The 22,934-nt window shown below is 41.5% G+C and overlaps 1 protein-coding gene across 2 annotated transcripts in view; it reads right to left on the minus strand.

The window, feature by feature from the left end:
* Positions 1 to 22,934, minus strand: part of SLC9A2 (solute carrier family 9 member A2) — a 96,915-nt gene that overhangs the window by 13,172 nt on the left and 60,809 nt on the right. For both annotated transcript variants that reach the window (XM_019931259.3, XM_073790961.1), the window contains exons 6-10: positions 15,823 to 15,912; positions 15,041 to 15,111; positions 7,791 to 7,952; positions 3,686 to 3,782; positions 1,322 to 1,453 (exon numbers count right to left, since the gene is read on the minus strand). In XM_019931259.3, the coding sequence (XP_019786818.1) occupies positions 1,322 to 1,453; positions 3,686 to 3,782; positions 7,791 to 7,952; positions 15,041 to 15,111; positions 15,823 to 15,912 (552 nt within the window). The remainder of the gene's footprint in view (positions 1 to 1,321; positions 1,454 to 3,685; positions 3,783 to 7,790; positions 7,953 to 15,040; positions 15,112 to 15,822; positions 15,913 to 22,934) is intronic.

The raw sequence follows: 22,934 nt of genomic DNA on the forward strand, positions 1-22,934 counted from the left end.
GGGGAATAAATTTCCAAGTAATAGTCATTTTATTTAAAATACGTAAAACCTCTCCTAAAATATCATGGAAATCAGTACTACTAAGGAAAACAGAAATGAAGTGGGACCCTTAGGAACAAGGTATGAAAACCACCGGCTTTTCTTAAAGAAAAGCTACAGAAACACCCACTTATAAAAGCATTGCTAAAAAAGACTTAGAACCTACATGGATAGGGAGGAAGATACATGAAAAATGTAGCATGTTTAAGTTGTATTTACTTTCACAAATCTTGAAAATGACAGAACAGAAAGTATTACTATAGCCAACGTGCTGGCACTTGTGGCATCCAAAGCCACAGTCTCTAGTTTCTTTAACTTTTAATCGATGCTGCCACATTTCACACGTAAAAAAAAATAATATTGTTCACACATAACCGTTTTGGTCTCTGACAGCTCAGTATAGAACATTATTGAGAATGAGATGCGCTGCCTGCTATGTCCGATCAATCAATCAGAATATCCTTTTAAAGTGGCTTCCTTATCTATGGCAATGCCCTGGGCCAAGTCGAATGCTGAGCACACAGCATCTGAAACTCCCCTGACATGCGCACGTGCACACACACACACACACACACACACACACACGGCCTCCTAGAAGTTTCCACACATGCACGCACGGCAGCCCCCCTTCAGGCTGCACCCTCTCCCTGGAAAGGTCAAGACTCCAAATGAAGCCTGGCCCTTCCATTCAGTTTAAAACTGTACCCTGACAGGGATATCAGCTCCGTGCTTTGTGACCACCTGGAGGGGTGGGATAGGGAGGGTGGGAGGGCGGGAGGGTGGGAGGGAGGGAGACGCAAGAGGGAAGAGATATGGGAACATATATATATGTATAACTGATTCACTTTGTTATAGAGCAGAAACTAACACACCATTGTAAAGCAATTATACCCCAATAAAGATGTTAAAAAAAGTAAAAAACTGTACCCTGTATGACCCTTCTCCATCCTCCCAATCTCCTTCCTCAGCCCTTTTAGGTTTATTTTGTCCACAGCACTTACTGCGTCTAACATAACAGATACTTTTCTTATTCTGTCCATTCCCGGTGGCCTTCTCCCCCACTAGAATGTGAATTCCACAAGGGAAAAGAGCTCTGTCATTTTGTTCACCAACGTATTCCAAGTGCCTAGACAGTGTCTGGAAGGTGATAGGTGTCCGAGCAACGTCTGGAAAGACGTGATGATGAGCTCCATCCCAGGATTCCTGTGAATCAGCCCCCCAGGGCCATCCTGGCTTTGCTGTTGAGAGCCTTCTGCGTCCCAGAGCCACAAAGCCCCCTTACCCTGTGCTCCCGATTCAAGCTGCTGTCCTTCCGAACGCTCTCCCGAAGGCTGTGCCTTCGACGGATCAGGATCTCCTTGGCTTGCCTCTCACTCGTGTCTGCAGTCAGATTGTGTCGATTGTAGGACAAAGTCTGAAATGAAAACACAAGCAACGTATTACAAAAACGATGATCACTGCCCGGAAATTCCAAAACTTTACTCCATTTCTTTGGCTTCGTACCTGAGATAGGTACTTAACAATGAATGTGCAGAGGGGAAAAACAAGAAGTATAGAAGTTAACATTCTTTCAAATTTTGAACGAATTCATGTTCTACCAAATCTCAATTTAAGGGTAACAGTGGTAGTAATTTCAAGTTATTTGTAGAGATATATGATATATCGGTGTCACAGAAACCCTTAGAACTTAGAGAAGTGCTCAATTGATATTACCTACTGTTATTAGCTATGATGAAGATGGTGATGGTGGTGGTCTTGTCTAAATGTGTCAGAGCAGGAGCTGTACTTTATTCGTTTGTATCTTCTGCAGGGAATACAGTGCTTTGTTCTACTCATAGATATAGTCAATACATACACCCACACATGTATTCAATAACTATGTATTTGATTCAACCAAATAAAATCCTCTACTTAAGAAAAAAGAATTCATGTTCTAATAAGAGTCGGTGAATACTTTTTTTTCATTGAAAAGTGTGATCTTTATAAATGAGAAAATGATCGCATTCATCAAGCACCTTCGACTACCTTGAAGTACCCTGTCTATATTTACCCATCAGTAGTGGCTGGGGAAAAACACAAGTCAACTCATACCTTCCCTATTGAATAGTAATTGCTAGTACAGAAACCAACCACTTTGGGCCACTTGGTGGCGCCATGACCCTCTATTAAGTCAAGAACATTTCTTCTTTTCAAGTTGAGAAAAGCTGCTGGCTCCCTCAGTAATCATCATGTCCTGGTATTTGAAGCCATACAATTTATAAACGAGGGCTGTCCAGGGCATAATATTTTTAGTTTTACAAGCTCTAGAGAAATCCACTTCCTAAAATAAGTTGTATTTAGTAATTAAATTCATTTTCTGATAGAAATAATGTGTACTTCTTGGGAATACCCTTATCCCCAGAACTATATCAGACCTAGCAGAGATAAACAGAAGTAATGCAGAACAGCACTCAGTTCCTGCCTTGAGGAACTGGCTATCTTAGTTGGGCATTGAAAGCTAAGAAAATAATAACTAAATCACGAAAGGAGGTACTAGAACTGTGTGGCACGTAGGAGCTCTAAGTGCTATTATCCCATTCAAAGACAGGTCTGGGAACAACATAGAGGGCGTTGGGGAAACCTTAAAAATTGGAGAATATGGATGGACTGACAGGAAGAAGTGGGACATTCCAAGTGGAGACACAGGGGAGAGCAACACAGTCCAAGGAATGAATTCAGACCTGTCCTCCGTGGGTGTCTGGGTGGCTGAGGGAGAGGTAGAAAGGGGAACTTAAAAATAGATCCCAAAGGCTGAAAGAATAGTTAGTTTAGCCTGAAAGCCACGACTGCTTTGTCTCATTTTAAATAGGAGGATGCCGCGTTCAGAGGGGCTTGAGGAAAAGAATGGAGCAGCCGTAATGTCGGATGGAACGGGCTGGTCTGTGGGGAGGCCAGCTAAGAAGCCACGGAAATGACCCTGATGTGAGTGACTGGGACCCCTGACAACTGCTGTGTCCCTGTGCCACTTCACCTCACTGTGCCTCAGTTTCTTTATCTGTAAAATGGAGACAATAATAACACCACTTGTTAGAGGATTAAAAGAGGTAATACACGCGATGCAGAGAAATGGGGCTCGGCAAACTGTATGCACTGTTAACTGTATTATTAGCAAACTATGAGAACGAGGTGTTAAAAATGGAAATGGTTTGAAGGAAGTGACTCAGAAGATACAGGAAAGGAAGAAACGATCGCACTTTATGAACAACAAAGAAGGTTAAATACATTTTTAAAAGGCTTCTTCTAAGCAATAAAGCTATTTCATTAAAAAAAATTTTAAAGAGCAATCAATTGCTTTCCTCACCATTAGATAACACACTTTTTTTTTTTTTTTTTTTTTTTTTTTTTTTTAATCTCCAATCCTTTGGTAGCAGAACTCCCAGCTCCCTGGGTCTCCAGCCTAGAGCCTTGACCAAGATGTCTGGGAGGAGGGCAGTACCCTAAAAGGACAGACCCTGGGGTGGGTCTGAGGGAAGGAAGTGTCTGGTGTGGGACCTGCTGAGGGTGCATGACGGTGGGACAACAGCCACTGTAACTGGACAGCATCTAATCTGAAGGCATATTTTTAGCCAAAGGCAAATACATATTTTGCTAAGTAAATTATTCTTACTCGCTGACGGATCTGATAGAGATTTCTTGATAATATTTCTCGAATTTCATCCATTTCACCAGGTGTGAGCTTCCTTATTTTTTCTTCACGACAGTCACTGTGAAAGTTTAGAAAAAAATATTTTACTATGCAACATGTATCAAATTCATCAATTTTCTTTCTTAGAGATATAATATCATCATTTAAGAAGAAGAATCTTGGGACTTCCCTGGTGGCACAGTGGTTCAGAATCTGCCTGCCAATGCAGGGGACACAGGTTCGAGCCCTGGTCCAGGAAGATCCCATGTGCCGCAGAGAAACTAAGCCCATTGGCCACAACTACTGAGCCTGAGTTCTAGAGCTCACAAGCCATAACTACTGAGCCCATGTGCCTAGAGCCCGTGCTGTGCAACAAGAGAAGCCACCGCAATGAGAAGCCCGTACACCACAACGAAGAGTAGCCCCTGCTCGCTGCAACTAGAGAAAGCCCACGCGCAGCAACGAAGACCCAACGCAGCCAAAAATAAAATATTAATTAATTAATTTTTTTAAAAAAGAAGAAGGATCTTAAAGAATAACACTTAGGAATTATTCAATATTTTTAAGTAATTCAAAAATCTAAAATATTGATTTCAGTGTCAAAATCATTCATACAAGTTTAATCATGCACAAGTTTTTTCAGGGTCTATTCATGCAATTATTTAAGGAGGAAAGACCAGAGTAACTTGCAATACTATCACTTTATTATTTCTAATACTCCATAAATTAATATAGGATTTTTTTCCCCAACAAAAACTTTAGCTGCATTTTGCTATTATGGTCTATTCTTTTAAATACCTCCTTAGAAACATTTACAAAGACACCATTTATAATATGTATGTACATACAATTGATCCTCATTATTCAGGGATTCCGTATCTGCAAGCTCAACTACTTGCTAAAATTTATAAACACATTATCAGTACTCATCGCACTGTCCTAGTCATTCACAGACATGTGCAAAGTGGAGAAAAACTTGAGTCGCTGGGCATGCACATTCCCAAATGAGGTCAAACTCATCTGCCCCCTTGTCTCAGCTCTCATGCTGTAAAAAAAATGTCCTTTTCACAGCCTATTTAGTGCCATGTTTTTCACATTTTTGTGCTTTTTATGGGTGATCTTGCTGTTCTAAATGGTCCCCAAGCATAGCTCTGAAGTGCTGTCTAGTGTTCCTAAGCGCAGGAAGTTCCCAAGTTTTAACTCTACTTTTTCTGAAGGATATTTTAGCAGGATATGGAGCTCTAAGTTCAGTTACACTTTTTCAGAATTTTTGAAGCTACCAATGGTGTCCACTGGTTTTGCTGAAAAATCGGTTGCCAGGTTTTTTTTCTCTTTTGAAGAAAATAAGTCTCTTTTTCCCTCTGAGTATGTTTAAGAGGTTCTCTTTGTATTTTTTTACTTTTAGTGGTTTTACTAGCAGGTATCTCATTTGGTTCTCTCCCTATCTAATCTGCTTGGGGTTGTCACAGTTCATATCCTTTATCTATTTGGGGAAGTTCTCAGTCATTATCTCTTAAAATATTGCTTCTACCAATTTCTCTCTCATCTCCTTCTGGAACTTTTCACTATATATATATGAAATTATCCCATATATTTCTTTTTCATCTTTTCTTCATGCTGGTTATTTCCTTCTGTCCTATCTTCCATTTAATCACTTCTCTCTTCAGCTGTGTCTAATCTGTTTTTCTACCTACCAAATGAGATCCTAAATTTAGTTACTTTATTTTTAGCTCAAATATTCCACTTAGATATTTTTTGTTTATATAGTCTCCATGAGGATGCCAAAAGTGTCAATGCCATTTTCTTTCCTTAAACATGTTATTGTTTCTATTTTAAAGTCACTGTCTGATAAATCAATTATCTGAATCCCCTTTGTGCCTATTATTACTCTATGTTTTGTTGATCTTTTCCTCAATATTTTCAGTCACATTTCCTTGTCTACTCATATGCGTGGTTATTTTGGATTGAGTGCTAGACATTATATATAAAAAAAATCATGAAGATAGTTTAACGCTCTTTACAATATTATTTCCTCCAGAGAAGATTTAAATGTACTTCCCTTGAGCAGCTGAGATAGAGGCAATCTCAGTCTCTGATGATTTAAACAATCATGAATTGAGATAATTCTAGGCTGGACTTCTTTCCTTTGAGGGTTAAGGTGTAGGATTTTGAAGGAAAACCTAGAGCTGAGGACATACAAATTCTCCTCCTTCTTCGTAGGTTCTGAATTCCCATTTTATTCTCTAAGACCAATTAGTCTGTCAAAACCTCTGTTTTAGCTTTTTAGAGTCTCAGATACATTCTCTGTATTCCAGAGAGAAAATGGCAACAAATACCAGTTCTATCCTCTTGAACTTCCCGCTTTTTTGACTCTTGGCCAAGAAATTCCTCACTGTAAGGGTACTCTCCAGCTTTCAAGCAGATATTTAAAATATACTTTGGACGAAACATACTTTGTCCTTTTACCTCTAGTTTTCTCAGAAGGTAGTTGGTCTGGCCCTCGGTTCATTATTGCCAGAAATATGACTCCCTATTGCCTTCCTTTTTTGCTTCTATCTTCCTCTAAAGAAAACATTTCAGGAGAGGTGGAATGGTCAATATGGCAATCATTTACCCAGCTATGTAGCTATCCATTAATTTTGTTACCTACTTTCCCTAACCCTAAACGTTTGCCTTTACTGGCTTCTACCACTGGCTTCAAAATGAACTGTGAACAGAGGTAAAAGTGAGATTTCCTTCTTCTATGACCACAAAGGCAATGGCTCCCTTTTGAGAAGCTGGATAGTTGAATTATTGCTTGCTGCAAGCACAAAAGGAACAGTGCATAAGAAAGATCGTAAATTGTAAAGCTAGAGTAAACTGTAGGATCAAGTCTAGCCCCATTTTCTACTTGAAGAAACTCAGCATCAGGGAAACAGATGGACCAGCTTAAGGTCACACAGTGAGTAACTTGCGGAGCTGGGACTATAAAGCAGTCATTCTGCTCAAGCACCACCATTTCCAATTCAGTATAATGCCTTTATGTCTGAGCCATCCTGACCACTACCTTCTTTTTATTCTGGGTTGTGTGAACTACCACAGTTTTTACAGGGGACTATAGTCCTAGTAAAAATCACAGTTTATAAGGTCGGGTGTGATTTGGAGCTTCCTCTCTCATTTCAACCGTCCCATAGATAGCATTTTGATTTAGGTGACATTTAGCTTAAAGGAGCTTCATTCAGGCTCATCGGTGAAAGAAGAAATCAGTGGAACCCGTAATCTGTCATTTTTGTGTAGAGGAGGAATGATGCTTACATGATAAACTCGTTTGCTAATCTGCTAACAGTATTTACTGTCCTGCTATGGATTTGCTGTAAGAGTCTGCTGTAAGACGTTTAAGTCTCTACATTCTGGGTCTTCATTTCCTCATCTTTAAAATTAGGGAGACAGACTAGGTCAATGCATCTCAATCCTGGATGCATATTAGAAACTTCCATACACGTATTATATACTTATAAATAAACCTATACCTGGGCCTCAACCCCAGAGATCCTGATTTTATTGGTCTGGGCGGGGGTGGGGGCAGGCATACGTATTGTTGAAATGCTCCTACAGTTTTTCTAATGTACAGCCTGGGTTGAGAACCACTGCACAAGATGATCACTGATGATCTTTCCAAGACTTAAACTATGACTCTGCAAATAATCCATGAGGAAATAGCTTTGTAATTACATGCATATTTATAATTGCAAATTATAACACACCTTAAAATATTCCATTTCAAAATGCTTGCTAAAGAGGCTTTACTTTCAGAACACACTGAATTGCCCAAAGCAAATATCATAAAGGCATAATCATCCTAAACATGACAAAGTACTTTCTGACTGGTCCACTCTGCAATAACACAACATGGTGTGATGTGACATGACAGAACATAACATAATGGACACACTTCCAGGCTTTCACGTTTTAACCAGGATCTTGTGCTGCTGTGAGGTCTTAAGGAATCATGTTAGGAGATAAGTCAAATTTGCTGTTATTACTGGTTTCACAAAACTATAAAGACATACTTAGTAATACTAACTTTCATTTGCAAAACAGGACTTACTTCAGAGATGCAAAAGAAGGGACAGTACTTATCATTCCCGTCTCTGCCATCTCAATGGCATGTTTTATTTCAAGCTTTTTATATAAAGACACAATGCTTGACTTGGGTTGGTTCTCCCGAATCAAAAGCCTTCGCAGGTACTTGTCATCAAACTTCTTAAACCTAGAAATAAACAAAAGCAAAGCTTTGATTAATTAACATGCCACGGATTAAGAAGAAAAACCTGGTTTTACCAATAAAATCATTTCCACTACTCCCAGGGAAGAAATTTAATAGCAGTGTTTAGTTAGTCTGATCATTATATGTGCATACCTGAATATATATGGATATGTAGAGCACATATTAGTATATTTCTGTATATAGCCACAACATACATGTATCTAATATTCACTAATTATAGATTAAAATGCAGATATTTCTACATTTCCTATGTCTCTGCTTCCCCCTTCAGCAAAATTATTCAAAAATGTTGTTAATACTTCCTTTCTCCAATTGCTCTCCTCTGATTCTCTCTTGAACATTCACAGATCAGGCTTTTGCCTCTAACTGTCCATTGAAGCTACTCATACTGAGGTCATCAGTGACCCCCACGAAATAAACCCAGTGGTCAACTGCTAGTCCTTCCTGACCTGTCCTGCTTAAAACAGTATCTTCCAGGACACCACACTCCCCTGGGTTCCCTCCTACTGCTTTCTCAGCCTCTTGCGTTGGTTCTGTTCCTTCTTTCTCTCCTCTTATGTCAGAGTGGGTGCAGTCCTGGTCTGCTTCTCCACCTCCACTCACTCTCCTGTCTTGTCCAGCTTCGTAGATTTTTTTTTTTTTTTTTTGTGGTACGTGGGCCTCTCACTGTCATGGCCTCTCCCATTGTGGAGCACAGGCTCCGGACGCACAGGCTCAGCGGCCATGGCTCACGGGCCCAGCCGCTCCGCGGCATGTGGGATCTTCCCGGACTGGGGCACGAACCCGCATCCCCTGCATCGGCAGGCGGACTGTCAACCACTGCGCCATCAGGGAAGCCCCCTCGTGGATTTTAATAGCATCTCTATACCCAAAATTCCCAAATTTGTGTCTGCAACTCCAGCCCCTCTCCCAAACCCCAGAAATGAGTGTCCAGCTCCCTGCTCAGCATCTCCACTTGGACATCTCATAGGCGTCTCAAACCTGGCGTGCTCAGAAGGATCTTCTCCCAAGTCCTCCCCATCTCAGCTAGTGACGACTCCACCAGGTAAAAAACCCTGATGTCACCTTTGATTCTCCTGCTTCTCCCCTATTCCATGTTATGGCCTGAACTGTGTCCCCTTAAAAATTCATATGTTACAGTCCTAGTTCCCAGGACCTCAGAATGTGACTGTATTTCGATTAAGTTAAAATGAGGCCATTAGTGGGCCCAAATCTAATGTGACTGGTGTCTGTATTATAAGAGGAAATTCGAACACAGACATGTACAGGGGTAAGACCATGTGAAGAAGCAGTAAAAAGAAAGACACTACAAGTCAAGGAAGGAGACCTGGAGCAGAGCCTTCCCTCACAGCCTTAGAAGGAACCAAATCTACTGACACTTTGCTCTTGGACGTCTAGCCCACAGAACTATGAGAAAATAAATTTCTACTTAAACCACCACCGTGTGGTACTTTGTCATAAGCAGCTCTAGCAAAGTAATACCCCACATCCATTCTATCAACAATTTCTGTTGGTTCCACCATTAAAATACACACAACAATCGAACCACTTCTCACCATTTCTCCTGCCATCACCCTGGTCCCAGCATTATCATCTCTCAATGCGTTCCTGCAACAGGGACCCAGTTGGTCTCCGTGCTTCCACCACTGTGTTCCTATGGTCTATTCTCGACACAAGCCAGAGTGATCCTGGTAAGTCAAACCACGCAACTCCTGACTTGAGTAAAAGTACAATGACCTGGAGGCCCTGCACCATTTGGACCTGCCCCTCTCAGCGCTGTGCTGCTCTAACTCAGGTCCAGCCTCTCTGAGGTCGTTCCTGTCCTGGAAATGTGCCAGCTCTGCTACCGCCTCCAGGCCCCTATACTTACTATTCCTTCTACTAAGAACACTCTTCCCCGCACACTTGCAGGGCTCGTTCACAGACCTTCTTTAAGTCTTTCCTTGAAAGTCGTTTTCTCAAAAGAGCCTTTCCTATCCATCCCATTAGAATTGCATTCCCAGAACTCCCTATTCTACTTCCCAGACATATTTTTCTCCATAGCACTCATCACTTTCTAACAGGCTATATAATGTACTCATTTATTTTATTTTCTGTCTCCTAGCACTAGAGTGATCCATATGGGCAGTTTTTTGTTTTGTTTGTTTGTTTTCCTGTCTCACCAGTGCCTAGAACAGTGCCAGGTGCACCGTAAGCACGTAGGCAGACTGGATCATCTGGTCCCAATTCCTCCCTGGATCCACACCCTGTAACATATCAAGTTACTTGGCAATGTCCTTCCACCGTGGCCGAGGTGCCCTGCTCTGTCCAGCTTCCTGCCACTGAGCTGAATAATGTCACCTGCTTTGGTCAATGGGCTATTAGCAGACACGATGATGAGACCAGAGGCTATTAATGGGCTTGTTCATCGACGCTCACTTCTTGTGCTGCCACATCGCCATGAGAAGGATGTGTACGTAGAGTGACTCCTTAGCCGCAGGACAAAGGTGGATGTCGCATGAAGCAGAGTTAAGTCACCCCACCTACACCAGAAAAGGCCAGCCGGGATCAGCTGATGACTGGCTAACCCTCTGAAGCAGGAGCAAGACCAGGCCAGATCAGCCAAGCCCAGCCCAGATCAACTGACTCTCAGCCTCCTGACTCAAGTACTTAAATAACAAGTGACTGTTCCTTTGAGCAGCTGAGTATTGGGTTGGTTTGTTACATAACTGTTATGCCAATATTCAAGTGAATCAGCATGCAGTTAAGTATTTGCTGAGAAAAAAATTAATGTATCAGAGTGATCCCCATAAGCCCAAAGAGGTTTACAGGCACACCTGTGCTATGAAAGGAAGCAATGTTAACCCACATCCTTGGTGCTAGCCCTTTGTTCCAAATACCGGAGGGCTAAGAATAATTACAGATTCGTCCTGAAAGGGCTTTGCTACTGACTGGCCACTGCACGAAACACTGGGTCTACTTTTTTCTACGTTTATTTTGAATTTCATGTGAAGCTCATTGAACCAGGACACCTGGCAACAACACAACATCTTTTTAAACTTTTATTATTATTATTATCATTAGTATTATTGTTTTAGCTTTTCACTAGAGATCCACAAAAGGACGAATAAACATTAAAGACAATGACATCTGATCTATGTAGTGTAGGAATTGTGCACTTTTTTAAAAAATTTATTTATTTAATTTATTTATTCTTGGCTGCCTTGGGTCTTTGTTGCTGTGCACGGGCTTTTCTCTAGTTGCGGCAAGCGGGGTCTACTCTTCACTGTGGTGCGCAGGCTTCTCATTGTGGTGGCTTCTCTTGTTGCGGAGTCTGGGCTCTAGGCGCACAGGCTTCAGTAGTTGTGGCTCGCGGGCTCTAGAGCACGGGCTCGGTAGTTGTGGCGCATGGGCTTAGTTGCTCCGCGGCATGTGGGATCTTCCCGGACCAGGGCTTGAATCCATGTCCCCTGCCTTGGCAGGCAGATTCTTAACCAGTGTGCCACCAGGGAAGCCCAGTACACTTTCTTTCTTTGCTTCATTTCCATACCTTTCATGTGTGCCAAGCTACACATAGGTGACTTATTTCATTATCATTAGACAACTTTTGCCAAATGTGAGAAACTTCCCTACTGCATGACCCTTTCATTTCATTCTCAAAGGATCAAATGACTCAAGAATTCTCTGGCAGGACCATTAAAAATCCACAATAGGGCTTCCCTGATGGAGCAGTGGTTGAGAGTCCGCCTGCCAATGCAGGGGACACGGGTTCGAGCCCTGGTCTGGGAAGATCCCACATGCCGCGGAGCAACTGGGCCCATGAGCCACAACTACTGAGCCTGCGCATCTGGAGCCTGTGCTCCACAACAGGAGAGGCCGCGACAGTGAGAGGCCTGCGCACCGTGATGAAGAGTGGCCCCTGCTTGCCGCAATCAGAGAAAGCCCTTGCACAGAAACCAGGACCCAATGCAGCCAAATAAATAAATAAAATGAATTTATTTTTTTAAAAAAATCCAAAATAAAAGGATTTCAGAGGAAAGGGAAAGATACCCAACACACCTAAACCAATCACTTGTTTTTTATGCCATTTTTAGTAACATCAACAGTTACGTACAGACCAGAAATGAGATCGGAGAACTGATTTTAAAAATGGCCTGTACCAGCACCAAATCCCTCCATAGTAACTTCTCTTCTCTACTTGCCACATACAGTGTGATTGACAATCCAGGAAATTATTTGAAATTTACCTCGAAAACTTCATGCATGGAAATATGGAAGGGTCTATAAAATTATTGAATAAAGTACATACACTGCAGAGAAAAATGTTAGGCATGTAACAATATTACCTTTCAGACATTTAGTATTGGGTTGGCCAAAAGGTTCGTTCGGGTATTTCCATATGGAAAAACACAAACTTTTTGGCCAACCCAGTATTCATAGTCCAATTAGCCCGGTGCCTGTAGGTGTCTGCCTGGAACAGACTTACATATAAAGTGTCTCTGCCGGGAACACAGGATGGAGCCGGACTTTCTCTGACATTCAGTCCTTCACCTGAGTCCCAGACCAAACCACACGATCACAGCATTCACCTCTTCCATCACCTACCACTGCCCCAGGGCCTGGGGACCTGATTCTTACACCACGTCTCGGTTTCCCCCTGTAGAGGTAGAAGGAGTGGGATAAATCCTTAGTCCAATCTTCCCTCAGGAAAAGAACAAACTGTTCTGGGTTACCATGCTCACTTACCACTTCAGGAAAGGACTGACAGGATGCGAGAGAAAGAAAAGCAGTTGGGTTGAAAGGGAGACGGAAGATGGATAAACGCTTGTCTGTGAAAACAACGGAGAACAAGAGGCAGAAAAGCCTGTATCACAGGCTTGGCGGAGACAAGGAAGGTCCCAGGGACGTAAAACAGGGTAACATTGAAAGTTATGAGGCAGAGAGCTAGGGTTCTCTGCTCTACCTCCTGCCTCCCAGAAAGTGAATACTGCCCAAGATAAACGGCCTTTTGTTTCATACTTTTACAATGGAGAATTCAGTTTGCTTTATTTTATTACCATGTGCCCCCATCTGGCTAACTGGGTACTCTGTCCATACATACAAAATATTTTTCCTTCAGTTATGAAGTCAGGCTAGATCCAAGGGGCCTCTCTACATTAGTAAACAATGTGGTCAGGCTTGCAAAGGTTGTGCCTTCCCTTATAGTCTCTGCAACTCATTACTTACCAATGTCTCACACACACACACACACACACACACACACACACACACCTGTTTCCTGTGTGACTGTTTTGTTGCCTTTATTATATTGCAAAATTTTAAAGGCTCAAGTCTATGGCTTGCACTTTTCATGTGCTCCAGTATCATGTCAGAACATGTGAGCAAACAGTAAGCCCTCAAAAATGCACTTATGTTCAATTACATGAATTGGTAGGTTGGTCAACTTCAGCAGTGGGGAAGATCTGTTAGCAAGTTAGAAAAGAAAAAACAAGAGGGTGATAAGGACCACCAAGTACCCTTTGGAGCCTGTCCATCTCTCTTCAGGGACCAGCTGAAATGCACGCCTTCAGAAGGCTTTCCCAGCCAGTGATGTGCCGGTGAATGTTAACAAATTACTTTCTGAGAAAAAAAAAGAGGCCCTGATCTGTAGCATTTGTCAGTCACCTGGCACACTCTCACCATGGCTGATTCAAGCCACCAATGCAGATGGCACTGAACTTAGATCAGGGAGGAGATACATACAGTCAGCTCCCACCAGCCCATGCGAGCTGGCTCCTCCGGCATCCCACTGGCCCTAACCCTGCTGTCTGAATCCATCCTTACTTCTTGATCCCATAAGTCTGTATTTCAGAATATATTAAAGTGTGCACCTAATTCTGCCTAGCCTGTCTACCTCTTGTATTTCAACTATGAGATCCTTGAAGAGAGGCACTGAATCTTAATTATCATACATATATACACATATGTAAATAGAGAGAGAGAGAGAAACACATCTATGTAACTGTACATAATCTTCCAGAGAAGTGCAGCTTTAAAAATATTTGTCATTTTGGCAAGTCTATGTATCTCCTCAGGTGCTCTGGAGTTCTGCATTTGACAAAGCCCCTCAACATATATGGGAGAGCAAATAGTAATGGAGCCCCCAGTTTTTAACCAAACAGACTGCATTCCTCAGCCGCCCATATAATTAGTCCGGGTCATACAAGGCCAGGCCATGCGATTCAACTGGAAGAATTGTGTGGAATTTCTTCTGATAACTTTGGTTAGGAGGAAGCTAGTACATATTCTTTGTCTCTTCATTGACTTTATTCCTGGAAAGTGTACACAATGGCTAATGCTGCAGCAGCCATTTTGGTTTAAGAGGCAACCTTGAAAATGGAGGTTCTTGGTGGAATCAACTAGATGGAAGGGTTCTGGAACCCTGAGTAATCTGTGGAGTGTAGCTCATCTATTAAAGGTACACTGCTGGGCTTCCCTGGTGGCGCAGTGGTGGAGAGTCCGCCTGCCGATGCAGGGGACGCGGGTTCGTGCCCCGGTCCGGGAAGATCCCGTATGCCGCGGAGCGGCTGGGCCCGTGAGCCATGGCCGCTGAGCCTGCGCGTCCGGAGCCTGTGCTCCGCAACGGGAGAGGCCACGACAGTGAGAGGCCCGCGTACCGCAAAAAAAAAAAAAAGGTACATTGCCTACCTGATATTTACATAAGAGAGAAATAAGCTTCTATCTTGTTAAAGCTACTATTGTTCCAGGTCTCTATTACAGCTAAACTTTACCTTAAAGGACATACTATGGCACAACAGGAAAGATTTGAAACTCTGAAAAATAACACAAGTCAATATGCCCTACTTCCTGTGGAGCCTCACTTGCTCCCTGTACTGTCCCAGGCACTTACAAATTGGTTGAACCATGTTATAGTTTTTCCACCACCTCAAGGCCATACCATTTTTCTTTTTAATATACAGACCATGGCTTGCACTGAGTAAGTGTTTAATAAATATTTGTTGAATTGATTTTCCTGTTCCAAAAAAAAAAATGTCCTGCTTCCAGACTGATTCAGAGCCACGTAATAAAATAATGGCAAAAGGCCTTCTTACTTGTCTCTCCAAAAGTTGTGACCCCAGTGTCCACAAACATCTTCAATCCCGGTCTTCACGTGATCAAAAAACTAAAACAGAAAAAGCAGGCTGATTAATTTTACCTCAAGTCAGTCATTTCCATTTCTATTCATAAAAATTAGGAATTTCTATTTACAGAAATTCTAATTCTTATTTCTACTTATAGTTGTAAATATTTTATCTATAGAAAGTCTAATTATAGAAATTTCTCTTAATATCAAGCTTAAACGTCAAAGACCCTGACAGTTTTTGCTTTTTGTTTATTTGAATAAACAATAAAACAACAATTCATCTTCGAACAAGTTGATGAGATGTTTGTCATATCAATCTCAGGCAATTCATAGATTATTTTTCTTATCATGTATATGTATGGCTGAGTCGCTTTGCTGTGTACCTGAAACTATCACAACGTTAATCGCACATACTACAATATAAAATAAAAAGTTAAAAACAAATAAAACAGCCTGTTCATAATTTTGGAAAATATGAAATATGGTAATAATTTTCCAGTAGAAACATTTCAGGTTGAAGGAAGTGATACTCCTGTATTCCTGAAGGAGTATAGCCTCCTTGGGGCTGTGTTCATTCTACCCCCAATTCACGCCCTTCTCCATCCAACCTCTACCCTACCCCACCCCCCTCACCCTCTGCCAGTTACCTCTTCAGGAAATGAGCACCATGGTGTCAAGCAGTCTGACTTAATCCAATAATTTTCCCTTTGACCATTTAAATTGTTACACTATGGTTACATTAACACCTACCCGACAATGGATTTCCTCACTGACAGCTTGCTGTTTCTTATTGGACCTCTTAACATCAAGGAACTCCACCAGCGGTCGGATAGTTATTCCCTGCACAGAAAAACAAGGAGGAGAAGGGAAACTTCTTGTCAAATTCAAGAATAACTTCTATTCTCCTAAACTTTGATAACTGACAAAAGATACCCTGCCCCCAAGACTTAACACAGCATATGTAACATTTTGTTACTTTTCTTCTTCCTCTCTAACAGCTGGCATATTTTCAGAGGGCCATGTCCCCAAACCTGCTACTAGAAGCAAAACAGTGGACAGAATGCAAGGAATTGAAAACGTAATTGTATGTAATTCTAAGAAATAGAAAAAGAGAGTAATTCTAAAAAATAATAAAGTATTATCCAGTTCAGAGGAATCACCTACTTGTATTATTCATAGAAAACATCTCAATGATTCATTCACTAATCTATTAAACAATTTTAATTGAGCGTTCAGGGCGTACATGTCGGCGGCTCGGGCATTTGGGACACAGGGATGGACAGTTAAGGACCTCAGCTTAAGGACTTCATAGTCTTATGAGGAGAAGGATATGCACAAAACCAGTTACAAAGTAGGCACAGGAGGAATGAGAGAGATACACAGGGAATGGGTCAAGGAAGGCTCTGCAGAAAGGGAACCCTGGATCAGAGTCTTACAAGTTGTTGGAAGCAGAACCTAGCAGAGACCTAACAGGAGCATAGGACCAGCCGTGAGAAAGGACCAGTGTGGGTTTGGGCATGTTCACAGGGCACTTGGGAAATGGAGAGAAACATAAGCTATTTAGTAAGCCAGGAAGAGAAAAAAATCCTTAATATAATAAAAAATATCTGCCAGAAATCTCTAGTGAACATCTGACTTAATAATGAAACATTAAAAGCATTTCCGTTAGAAGTAGGAAAAACACAAGGATACTCCCGACCTGCTGTTCCACAATGCTTGTCCTGGTCAATGAAATAGGAAGAGACAGAGGGGAAAGCATAGATACTGAAAATAGAGTGACAAGGGTTTTGTTGCTCAAGAATGACCTAGTTTTTGTCCTAAAAAATCGACAACAATCTTTTTTCATTTAAAAGTAACAAGAAAGTTTAGTAAAGTGACTAAACATAAAAAGAACATACACAAATCCATCCCATATACTAATTTTAAAAAAAAACCAGAATAAACACCTACAAAATAGCAAGGAAACACACATGTATAGTGAGAGATAGAACGGGAGAGAATATACTTAATACTACTTTATACTACTATATTATATATTATACTATATGGATACTATATATATATATATATATATATATATACACACACACACACACACACACACACACACACACTTTCATACTCTCTACAGAAGTACATAATACAGTATATAATCCTATCATGAAATGCACAGAAAGCCTTTACAAAGAGAACTGTAAAATGTAATTAAAGGTTATTAAAAAGATTTGAGTTTGAAAAACCACACAAAGTTCCTTGGTGGGATTAGTTAACAGTATTATGATGGTAATTTTACCTCAATATATGTGCAATACAATTTCGATAACATATTCCAAAGGATTTTTAAGAAACGTGAATATTTAGAAGTTGAGAAAATGTTCAAAATTAATCTGGAAGAGTAAATGGAACCAGAAAAATTTAGAGAAAGGAGAATGATGGGGCACTAACAGATCCCAAAACAAACTATCGCTATTATGTTTAAAATTATGTGATACGGGCACTAAAATAGGCCAATGCGGGGTCCAGGAAGATCCCCGAGTCTCTTGCCTGGCTGGCCGATGGCTGCCACCACTCGGCATGAAGAATTCATGACCAGGAGGCATTACTGGATTTTCGGGGAGGGGTGGATATGTTGTGAGATGCTCCCTGACACGACTGGTTCCTCGCTCACCTCTCTGCATGTCTTTAAGTCTTTAAGAATGTTTCTGGTAACGTAAACTGTGACACACACACATTTTGTAAAGGAGGTCATTAATTTTGTTCCATCAGTCCAGCTTTGGGCGTTTTTCAGCTTCACTTTCACTTTCTAAAACATGAATGATTTTGAGCAAGTTTGGCGTGACGCACCTTGTGTTCTACTTGTAGTTCAGTCTGCCACTTTGAAATAACATAGGAGGTAATAACCATTTTCCAATCAACACATATTCTGTCATTTTTAACTTATGTAAATGAAAATAGGTGTCAACATGTGGTTTACAGGGATGGGTGATTTCACTTTCAGATTCCATGAAGCCTCTAGGTTAATAATAGCTCCAGGAAAAAAAAACCCAACAAAGTCAGTGCTATTTATAAAATGACACAATGTGTTCTGAGGATACTAAGTGTTGTTTCACATGCTTTTCTCTACCAGGTATTCATTCAGTTAATAATAAGCGAGTGCCTTATATTTGTAAATACAGGACATAAAGGTAAAGATTGCACACGGGGCCTGCCCCAGTCACTAAGCTGATTTCTTCCACTAGACGGATAACCTAGAATAAATAAAACAAAACTGATCTACTACAGGAAGCAAGTGTGGCTCAGCGCCCAGGTCAAGTCAAGTTTCTAAAACTACAACATAATTCAGTTTATAATTAATAAAAGTGTGGATGAGATGCAATGACACGTCTCATTTAAAAATACATATTTGTACAGATGAACCTATTTGCTGGCCAGGAACAGAGACACAGACAGAGAGAACGGACGTGTAGACACGGTGGGGCGGGGGGGGGGGGGAAGGAGGGGCGGGATGAATTGGGAGATTAGATTTGACATAAATACACTACCATGTGTACAATAGCTAGCTAGTGGGAACCTGCTGTACAGCACAGGGAGCTCAGCTGGGTGCTCTGTGATGACCTAGATGGGTGGGATGGGGGGAGAGAGGTCCAAGAGGGAGGGGTATATGTATACACAGAGCTGATTCACTTCATCGTACAGCACAAACTAACACAACACTGCAAAGCCACTATACTCTGATAAAAAATTAATTAATTAAATTAAACCCCAAAAAGAAGTATTTGTTTAAACAGTGTCTTTTTAATAGTCCCCATTCTCTCTTAGAATTATTGGCAGTTGTCATGCTGTGCTCAAATGGAATTATTTGATAGGTTCTGCCTTACTTTCTCTCCCTCTCTTTGTTCGTTCCTTCCTCAATCCATCTATTTTGGAGGGAGGGGACGTGGCATCCGAATGTCATATTAAGTTCCCCAAGCTGGATGTTATATTCTAAGAGCCTGGGTCTCTGGTTGGGGGACACATTAAAAAAAAAAAAAAAAAAAAAAAAAAGGGATACCTTTGAAAATGCACCTTATTTTACCACGTTGCGGAATTCCTCATTTTGGTCACCTGGGGAGCAGCCTGACAAGGCTTAGCAAAACAGCTTGTTACCATCCATGTGGGTGAAAAAATAAAGAAACCCCTTAGTTTTCCATCAAACCAATGAAAAACGTATTTGCAAAGCACAAGTTAAATTTTCACCCATTCATGTGGCTTCAGCGCCATAAACACAACACCCCAGAGTCAGGCCTGGCAGAGGGGAACTGCTACACAGCAGCCCGGGAAGAATGACAGCGAGGTAAGCTTTATTTGTTCCCTCCGCCATCTCTGCTTTCTGCCCACCCTCACCCTTCTGCTCCCAGTAAAGTGAGAAAGTAAAAGGCACTGCTGCCTGATTGAAGAAGGAGCATCTTTGGGTCTGTTCTTTTGGAAGAAAATGCTTTCTTTCGTTTTTGTTTTTTCGCAATTAAATTTTGCAAAAAACAAAGCGGGGCTGAGGGCAGGGCGTGGGGGACGGCTTTATATTTCTTTGTTGATTTAACAGGCAGGCAATTTCCAGAAAGACTTGAAGAAACTGTTTTCATTCATTAAAAAATATTACTGTCGTGGCTATGCTATCCTATATAAGGCTTTTTCACATTCCAAACTTGACCACAGAGATCGTAAATCTGGTTGTACACACAGTGTTTATTTTAGAATGGGGTAAATGAGATGAGAACCATAAAAGTATTCAAGGAGGAGCTTGCTACCTTGCAAGTAGGGTGAAATGCAGACTCGTCAGTTTCGGACAATGACTTAACAGCAGATCACAACACTAATCCAATGATGGAGGCAAAAAGAGACTCTGCCCTTGGAATTCCAGTCAACCGTGCTCCTTGATGGACTTCTCCTTAACTACTCAATGAATTTCCAGAACTGTGACCATCTGCCCTATAATTATAGGGACTAACTGACTAGTAATTATTGGGCTCTGAAATACATTGAAAGGAATTAAGTTTTTCTTTCTCCTATTATCATTTTACTTCATGTTATAATGCAAACAGAGCAAATCATCAGGTTAAAACCTTGCATCAGGTATTGTGTTTACATACATATTTCCTCTCTACTGCCTGGGAGGGAGGTACCACGATTCAGACCTTAGAGCAAAGCAAACTGAGGCTCACAGATCCTATGAAGAGCTGGGCCAGAACACTAGCCCAGAACGGCCTACTCCAATGTCTGTGCTTTCTACTGCTGGATTCTACCCTGCCTCAATCTTGAATATCATTTTAAAACAAGAGAGACAGCTTATATTTTCTATATCATTACCAATCTTATTTATATGAAAACGAACGTACACGTCCAAGGAATCAGAATCGTTTACTCATTCACTATTCTCCAAGCAAGACTGTTCTCCGGGAAGATGTTAATGGCTTCATCAAGAGGCTACTTTCTCTAATTATCAACGTGATTCAAGGAACGTTAAAATTCTTATTATAAATCTTAGTATCAAACAATAAGCCACGTGTCACAGGAAATTCTGCTTTAGAAGATGGTGCTAACTCTAGAGTATCAGGATGGAAGTATTAAAATACTTCCTACAAGAAATACTAAAATAAGAGGGAAAGGCATTTTAATGTTTAATAATAGGTCCATCAACATAAAAGTTGTCATTTGGAGAAGAATGCATCGCTATTCATCAGAAGGCAAAATTGTATGCATGGATGATAATTAGTTGTTTCTACTATGTTTGGAACCCACTAAGTCTCTCCTCCCAGGCTCCTTTCCCTGAGTCCCCTAATAATGGATGTATTCTGGAAAAAAGAACCTTTCTGAAGGCAGCATGTGTGTATTTGTGTGTTTGTGCACGTGTGTGTTCATCGTCTCCTAAAGACCAGTGGGGGGATAGGAAATGGGAGGGAAAGGGGTCAGGTCAAGGACCCAAGTGATAGCCGTTAGTCTCCAGTCTTTGCACAGAGAGAGGGGATGGGGCAGAGCACAGCGAAGGGAAGGGAACAGGAGGTGTGGGACCACACAATTCCTCTTCCTATGAGTGTCACAGTGCGTGTCGCAGGGTCATCCTTAAACCTAATCAGAGCAGAAGACTGTCCACGGGGCATGCTTGCAGATGCCGAACATGGACCCCCCAAAAATCTCCATCACTGAAGGGTTTACTTGCTACGTTTACAATACCAAACAGAGCCAACACAACTATTTTGTTTGTTGCCACTACTGTTGTTAATCTGTCACATTAAAAACTTTCTTAATCAATGTTAACTGTTGATCTACACAGCGCTCATCCAAAGTGGGTGTGTAGTCCTTTAATGTGGGGACTCAAAACGTCACGTAGACCTTATGCCTGAGGTACGATTCCAAAAAGCCAAAATACGAAGAGTGTAAAAATGACACCTCATATTGACCACCTGTACGCATACGTTCAATGAACAACAGTATACATTTATTGTACTATTTTTCTTTTTCCTATGTGATGTTTGTTCTGAATGCAGAAGTGCAATGTTATGTCTGTCGAATCTAATAACTAAACCACCCGAGCTTGCATTTTGCGTGTCCTCTCTGGAATTACATCTTTTTATTCAGTCTTTTTTTATCTCACATGACGAGGCAGAGACCCATGGGGTTGGGGGTACGGGGCTGGTTTTACACCATGGATACTTGTGTAGACATAACGGCCGATAGATTCATCTCCAAACGACCTGGTTCTTAGGTGCTCTAGACTGCCATGGTTCTCTTTTTGTATTTGATGCTCAGATGTGACACCCTGATTTCTGAGAGCCTGGAGAAGAGTCCAGAGCATTGACTCAGGCTGGGCAGGGCTTTCTGTGGGGCGTTAGGGCAGGACAGCTAGCTTGGGAAGAGCTGGAGAGTGACTCCCAGGCCTGACTTGTCCCCCTCAAGCACTCTGCCCCAGGCTGCTCCTGAGACATTAAAGGGCTCAAGGCAAAATAGATTCACTTTCTTTTTCGAATTCTTTCCCAGTTGGGTTTTTACATAATATTGAGCAGAGTTTGAAAAACAACTTGTGTCGTTAACGCGGGGCATTTGTTATACTAACCTCTTTACACTTAATGTATGTTTGAAAAGTTTCCTTAATAAAGTTTCTAAAATGTCAAAAAAATAAAAAAAGAAGAAGAAAAACAGGCAAATGAGCAAAAGCACATTAGTGGTTGCCAGGGGCTGGGCGAAGGGAAGGGAGGAGAGTGCCTGCCTAACGGGTATGGGATTTCCATTTGGGGTTATGAAAAAGTTCTGGAGTTAGATAGTCCTGATGGTTGCTCAACACTGTAAACGTATTTAATGTCAATGAATTGTACCCTTTAAAACTGTTACAGTGGCAAGTTTTATGTTATGTGTATTCTACCACAATTTAAAAAAACTGGGTTGAAAAAAATAAAGAATATTTGTATGTGTAGCACTGAATCACTTTGCTGCACACCCGAAACTAACACAACATTGTTCATCAACTCTACTCCAATATAAAATGAAAAGTTAAAAAAAATGGATTCCCTTCACAACGCTGCCTCAGACGTGTGAGACTAGGTAATTGGACGCTTGTTCCAAGGTTCCTGCAAACACACGGTGAAAAGATGAAAGCAGGGAGTCTGCTTCTCCTCTCCACCCCTGGGGCGCCGTCTCCCTGCGTTGAGAAAAATCAAACCAACCTGGGATGTCTGAACCAAACTAGTATGTGTTCCTCTAACTGGAACTATCCCTAACCTTAACCGGGTAATACTGTCATCTCTCTCGGCGGGGCGGGGGGGCGGTCAGCAGAGCTCCCTGCAGTTCTGAGCTTGCCTCTGGAGTCGGGGTCCCAGGCTCACCCCCAGCCT

Source organism: Tursiops truncatus, chromosome 14 (assembly GCF_011762595.2).
Source record: "Tursiops truncatus isolate mTurTru1 chromosome 14, mTurTru1.mat.Y, whole genome shotgun sequence".
NCBI classification, from domain to species: Eukaryota; Metazoa; Chordata; class Mammalia; order Artiodactyla; family Delphinidae; genus Tursiops; species Tursiops truncatus.